Source organism: Wolffia australiana, chromosome 1 (assembly GCF_029677425.1).
Source record: "Wolffia australiana isolate 7733 chromosome 1, ASM2967742v1".
NCBI classification, from domain to species: Eukaryota; Viridiplantae; Streptophyta; class Magnoliopsida; order Alismatales; family Araceae; genus Wolffia; species Wolffia australiana.
This window is the reverse complement of record NC_135835.1, coordinates 25,232,501-25,239,411: the sequence shown is the minus strand read 5'-3', so window position 1 is coordinate 25,239,411 and position 6,911 is coordinate 25,232,501. Positions and strand designations below refer to the sequence as shown.

At 37.4% G+C, this 6,911-nt stretch overlaps 1 protein-coding gene across 1 annotated transcript in view; it reads right to left on the bottom strand.

The window, feature by feature from the left end:
• Positions 1-5,854: 5,854 nt before the first annotated feature.
• The window catches only part of LOC144712337 (Eukaryotic aspartyl protease family protein), a 1,484-nt gene continuing 427 nt past the window's right edge, over positions 5,855-6,911 (bottom strand). The window contains exon 1 of the mRNA XM_078586587.1: positions 5,855-6,911. This exon is cut by the window's right edge and continues 427 nt beyond it. Coding sequence (XP_078442713.1) covers positions 5,993-6,911 — 919 coding nt within the window. The 3' untranslated portion in view covers positions 5,855-5,992.

The following is a 6,911-nucleotide window of genomic DNA, read 5'->3' as shown; positions in this document are numbered from 1 at the left end:
TGACAAGGACTGGTCAAAAAACTATAATAAACACTGTCAGTGAACATAACTCTTTTGGATGTGTCTCGTTTTTAGTATAATATTCTTGAATCCTTGGCCAACTCCTTTCGAAATGGAGCACAAAGTATTATCAGATAAATAAAATAAACATTTCAATAAATGACGCCAAAAAATATGTAATAATCCAACTCCATGAATTATATGGAATAAAACAAAAAGATTATGTGAACTACCGGTCTATAAAGCCAAGATTAATGCTTGCCATGGAAACATCATTAAGTAGAGATTATTCTACGAACACCATAAAATATTATGTTTTAATTCAAGGCTTAAATGATTGCATAAAAAGCATAATTCCATTTGAGATGGACCATTTTTTGTTTTAAATATTAGAGTCTTTAAAACCTATACACTTTGGAACCTATACATGTATACATTTATAAATATATATTGTTCTTACATTCAACCTGTCTTACCTAACAACATTTTACCCCTTGATGCTTATCTCTATAGGACCATTTGCTTCCCCATTGTTTCCCTTATTCCTTGTGGTGTGATTTAATCCCTATTATGTATTTCTCTCCCTTTTCTTAAATTATTTTTTATGTTTTTATTTATTATTTTTGTTCCATTTTTTCAGCTCCTCCCCTCAACCTCGTTTGTGTATCTTTCCTTATTTCTTTCTCATAATATCCCCAAGAAAAGGGACATCTTGGATCATTTCCTCTCAGTCCTTGAGAAATTTTTTATACATTAATATATATAAGTATAAATACCAACATTTTTTACATCGATGAAGTATTGAGCTGTCTATCTTTCGGTTTCTTTATGAATTTATTCTCAATCTGGTGAAGTTGCTTTGTTTGCTCATTTAAAGTAAAAAGCAAATAAAAAATATGTGGGATTGTTTTTCTATATTAAAATATTTTTGTTTTGTAATCTTACCGTGTGCATCTTCATCATTTCTCTTTGTTGTTCATTGTTGCTCTTTTTATTACAGTCATATTGGAGAATTTATGTGAGTATCATCCTTACGTCTTTTCTAACTTTCCCTGTTGTCTAAATATTGGGAGTAAGACCATCTAACTAATACTTTTATCTCTACACAAAATAGTATACCTACCCAACAATTTCTTTGAAGCCATCAATTCAATTACTTATTTTTTGACCTTTAGAGTGATATTTATCATTTAATTAAGCATATCTTGGAATTTTAAATATTTCTTGCATAAAATAAAAGCAGGTAAAAAGAGATAGACCAAGAAAAATCTCACCAGAAATTGAAAATTAATTGAATGCAGATTAATATTTGTCCCCACAAAATTAAGACTCACAGTATTCAAAATTTTGATTGATCTTCCTTGAGTACACACCTTCATAAAATATGCTTGAGACATAAAAAAATTTCAAATATTATGAAAAAAATATTAGTGACCATTTTTAAGATTCCCTTTCATTAGGATAGATTTCCACCTTTTTCATTTACCTTTTATTCTGTTGGCAAACCCCATGTAATAGATCATATTCAACCTCTTTTCTTTTCTCTAGGTTGTATTCTACTATAGGTTCAAAAGGATCAGGTAAATTTATTCACTTGTTTATTTTTTTGTTTTATTCACCCATAGTTCATTATTGAACTATATTTAACTTCATGATAATTAGCTCATCATTTTATGTAAATAGACTTCATTATTTACTTCACACATGTATAAAATTTTATGAATTCTATTATATTAGGTTAAAAAATATTTATGATGCTGAATTGGACTTTTCAGTATATTATAGAATTCACCAACTAGATGTAATAAAGATGGACGACTGATGAAGACCAATGAACTAAAAAATGAAAACACGCATGGACCTAGTAATCCTAGTGATAACAAGCACAATTACTTTCAACACTCGTGAATATTACATAAATATCTACATCAAAGTGTTCATATTTCATATTATAATGATTTGCATTGATGAAAATATCCTTAATATTTATTTGGAGTTGTTTAGAATACTTTTTCTTATGTTAACAGTTTTTTATGATGTTGGATTTATTTAGAAATCAATCGCGCAAGTCAAATGATGTTTTTTCAAAAACTAAAACACATTTTTGAATTCTTTTTTTTGTATACCTTGTGATTCATATTATAATAGAAATATTAATGAGATATGAATATAATTGGGGGAGGGACATTGTGAGTCTGAAAAGTCATTGTACAAAACATGTTATTTTTATTGTTATCTCACCTTGAGGGAGAACTCGTCCTATGCCAGTCATACTAGAACCTTATTCTATATTCATCTCTAATGTTACTTGTGTTGAGTGGATAATAGTTATATAATGTTCATCATATTGGTAAAGAGTGAGTTATTGACTACAAAATTCAAGATGATGTCTGGTAAGTCCATTTTTCTGTATTCTATGTACTTTTTATAAATAATAATCATATTTCATGATTTTATTAAAATTCAATAATAAAACTTAAAAGTTTCCCTAACAATCACTAAATTACCTTTGTTCTTAAGTCTTGCTTCACTTTTATTCAGGGATCAGAGCTATCTCAATGTCTATATTAAATATAACATTAGTAGATGAATGACTTATCAACAGTTCAATTTAAATCTGTAATTATCTTAGTCCAATAACCAAAGTTGATTATTTGTCAAAGAAGATTGATGTACTGGCTTCGTTCTTATCATGGATTTTAGTACTTATAAATCTAAATCAAATTTTATTTTGAATTGATTTTGAGGTTCTTTTAAACATCTTATCAAGGTATTGAATTTGAATTGCATCTGATCAGAATTAAAAACAGGAATAGATATTGCTTGTAATAAGTGACAAAGAAAAAATAACATGATTCTGCAAAATCAATGGTTTTGTTCGAATGCCAGTAAGAAGTTTTAAAGTGGAATATGATCACTAGATGATAGGAACAAGACAACTGCACTTGGGTTCATTCCATTTTTAATTTGACAATTTGGGACAATTTTAACGCAAATATTAGTTTATCTTAGAAGAGTTAAAAGCAGGTAAAACGGTCTGAAAATATATCCACCATATCTTATGTTTCACAGCACAAAATATAAAAACGAAGACATCTACCCATACTATTTTCAATGATTCAAAGGTTTTGATAACTTGGATAACTTGGTTAGGAGTTAGAAATATGCAATGATTTATGATATTCAAGACTTTATCCCATGAGCCTAATTTTTGTTTCTCTAAACATTGTTTAAAAAAATGAAGTTATGAAAAAACAAATTCCATAATATTGATGCAGAAATTTGATGATTGCATCAATAAGTTCATTATGTAAATTGACATAGATGTTACATGCAGCAATTATGAAATATACAAGGCGAAATGAACTGTATAAAAGCTGAGAAAAACATTAACAATGTCTTATCATGACCAATTCAAATCATACTGACTGTTTATTCAACATGGGTTCTCTTATTTGAACAAAAGATATAACACTGTCAAGCTGACGCACGAATTTTATCCAGTACTCCTACCTCATTACGAACTTTCTTCTACTTTGGAATTTAAGCCAAACCCAAAGCATGACGTCTGTCAGAATTCCTTACAATTAAAGCAAAAGCAATGAGTAAACGGAGGGTGATCGTCATCTCCTAGGGCGTGTTTTTCCTCCCAAAAGAACTCGAATTGTCTCATCCATCTCGAAGGTAGACCATGCACTGTTTCTAGAACATGCCGCCTCTTCTGCGATTCCCCTAGTTTTCATCACTGTACATCGATCTGCTTGTAATGATGAGGAGATACATGCCCTCTGAGATGCTCATGCTTACTCTCTTTAAACGACAGTTCAAAAGGCTACCATATCTGACAAAGGAATAGCAGTAGCTCAGCTATGAGAGCAGGCCTGAGTAGGTAACCCATAAGCATAGCTGCATATCCAAAGATGGGTCTAGTGAGGAAGGTCCTACCACGTCGCCATTTGCATGTGATCAGAGCCTCCTTTCCAATGTGCGAAGGCTTGAGCTGTCCCCATCCATTACTGAACATTGGTGTAGGTTCCCCACCTTAGTGGACACAGCAAAGATTTTATTTTAAGAAACAAAAAACTAATTAAATAAATTACATTTGTCCAAGGGTGGCCATTCTGTCCCTACTTGTCATCATGCGTTATTCCCATTAGACCAATGAAACCACAACACGAGAGAACATTTTCTTGCTTTGCGGTCACCTTTTCATGCACAAATAATAGACCTTTTGCGATCTCCCAAAAATTCTAATACTTAGGAGTCCAACGTATTTTAAAGCAGATGAGATCTGTAGAATCTGCATCATTGCGCAGACAATCTTGCATCTCTGGTAAGTTTAAATCCTGTTCTGACCTATCCATCTCTTTAAGTACGTCTACTGCTAGAGCAGCTCATCAGTTTTGGGGAATTCAGGAACATATTCCGATGATGCTAGTAGTTGATTTACTCTTTCTTCCAGTGAGTGCTCGTGGAAAAAAAAGTCCAAGTTGCATCACCCAGGAGCCTGGTCAAGTAGGGGATACCATAGCTTTGACAGGGAATCTCGCTAGTTTGAAACGCTCCTCTCTGTGTAGCATTTCCCATCACGCATATAGAAAATACTTTGAACTGCAGTATAACAGATGATTTTGAACCGTGCGTCAAAAAGTTTAGAGCCTAAACTTCTGGCCTGGGAATCGTCCCCTGACATATGGCATATAGATATGTATTGCCGGTCATACATCTGGATCAAATGAACGTGTATCCAAACAAATACGTAAGCGTTGTGATTCTTCGGCCCATGTCAAATCTAGCCTTATCAAGATTCGTAATTATGTCTACAAACACTGTCCATGAATAATTTTATAGTGCAAGTAGGAGGATGGGACAGTTATTTAGTGCGTGGATGTGACTGTTAAGAAAAGTGAGATGGCAAGATGTGATTAAGAGGAGCATGTAGAGGATAAAAGGAAGGGGCATCTCACCATCTTCAATCATCAGGCCATTTAGGCTGAAACACTACAGAACAAAAGAAAGAAACATGGATGGACAGTCAAACAGGCAGAGCCGCCGCCCTGTGAAACATTTTAGAGAGAAAAACCTCATTGAAACAGGAACACTAGAAGGTTATTTATAATCTCAAAATGAGACCATTTCACTGTGAATTGTTGTGATTCCGTTATAGCAATGAACTGTTTCATTGCCGTTTGAAAATGCAACCGTTCCGCCGTGACCGTTCCTTGATTTTTATGTCTTCTGTTGAATCAGATGGGCCGTTGTCTCCTTAATAGTGACTTAGAATTGGCCGATTGATGAGAGAGGACGCCGCCCTAAAACAGGAGATAGGACGATTGACGGGGCGGGACAATTGACCGTCTTAGAATGGGACTGTTTTTTTGCCACAGGAAGAAAAACGCTGAGAGCGTGAGAGGAAAAGCCGAGCAGGAACCTAGAGCTCGAGAGGAAAGCCAAGAAAGAGCTGAAAAGGCGACGCGAAGGAAAACCCAGTGTGATCTATTTTTTTTGTCTCATAACAAATGGGACTGTTTCCGGACTGGATGAGAGTATCTTAGATGGGACTAGGATGTCTCAGATGGGAGAGTTTCTATAAGGGTCTTTTTTAGACGAAAATATTTGGGATAAGATGGATTATGACGTTGAGGTTCAGACTTCAGACGAACCTCTAAAAACTGGGAGGTGGGCCGGTACTCTACCATCATCCCGTCCCGTTCTGCGTCTCCATCCCGGAACCATGATCATATCTCATCCTTTGAAGATAATTTTATCGTAAATGATCACGCTTGTCAATGCCATCGTTTGACCAATGCCATCATTCAGGGCAATAAATGTGCAGCCAGATAAACACAGAACATTCAAGAAAGCCCACAGAACGGGCAGAGAATACGACAACGCCAAAAGAGAAGAGGATTACAAAGGAGGCGAAATACTCATTAAAGACAAGAGGTGCGCAGGCGATTTCAGCACCGACAGCGGTTTCACGTGAATCCCACTAAACGGTGCAGGGCTCACGAGCAACGCCGAGCCTCTGGCCCGGTAAGTCGATAAGCACGCGGTGGTTCTGCTGCTGCATCCCGGCAATAACATTGAGCCCGGAGTTAACATTATCGGGCGACGCCGCCATGGCCAAACAAACAGTATTCCCAAACGAACTGTGAATCAGAGTGTTTTCCGGGCCCAACGTCACGTTCATCCCGTCGAACAAGAACGTTATATTCGGAGCAATGATCGGACCCTCGTAACAAGTGTCGAAACCTCCGACACTGGTCACGTTCTTCACGGCGACTCTCCGGCGAAACTCTTGTCTAAGAGCGGCGTAGGCTGGTGCGACGAGGCGGCTGAACATGGTGCCGGAGTCGAACACAGTGCCAGCGCCGGTGGCCGGGTCGAACGTCAACGCCTCGGGCGGAATAGCCAAACGCCGACGACCAACTACAATTCCCGTCATATTAACGTAATACAGCGTTGGACGACGTGGGTTGGGCAGGAGAGGGGTGGTTTTGATGTTAATCGGCTGGCCGACCGGGCCGAGACGAAGAGACCCGGAGAAGTTCCGGGAACGGATGGAAGGAAGGCAGTAGGAGAAAGTAGAGCGGTAGGTCTCTTGGGTCTGGGAGGTTAAGGAATTGGGGCCGCGACCAAGTCCTAGAAGACCCTGTGGGGGCAGAGAGCTTCCAGAGATAACTTTCCGAAGGCAGCCGAAGACGTAGTTTTGGAAGTCGTCGCCGGCGATGTGGAGAGTATCGCGAGAGAGCGCTGCGTTGAAGTTGGCGCCTCCGTAGGACATGTTGAAGAAGCAGTACGTACCTTCGCAGGTAGGGTTGGGGACTTGCTGGCAACGCGGGTCTCCGCAGCGGAGAGGCTTAAAAGAAGGGGATTTGGCGGTGTTGAAGAAGAAGGAAGGAGGACAG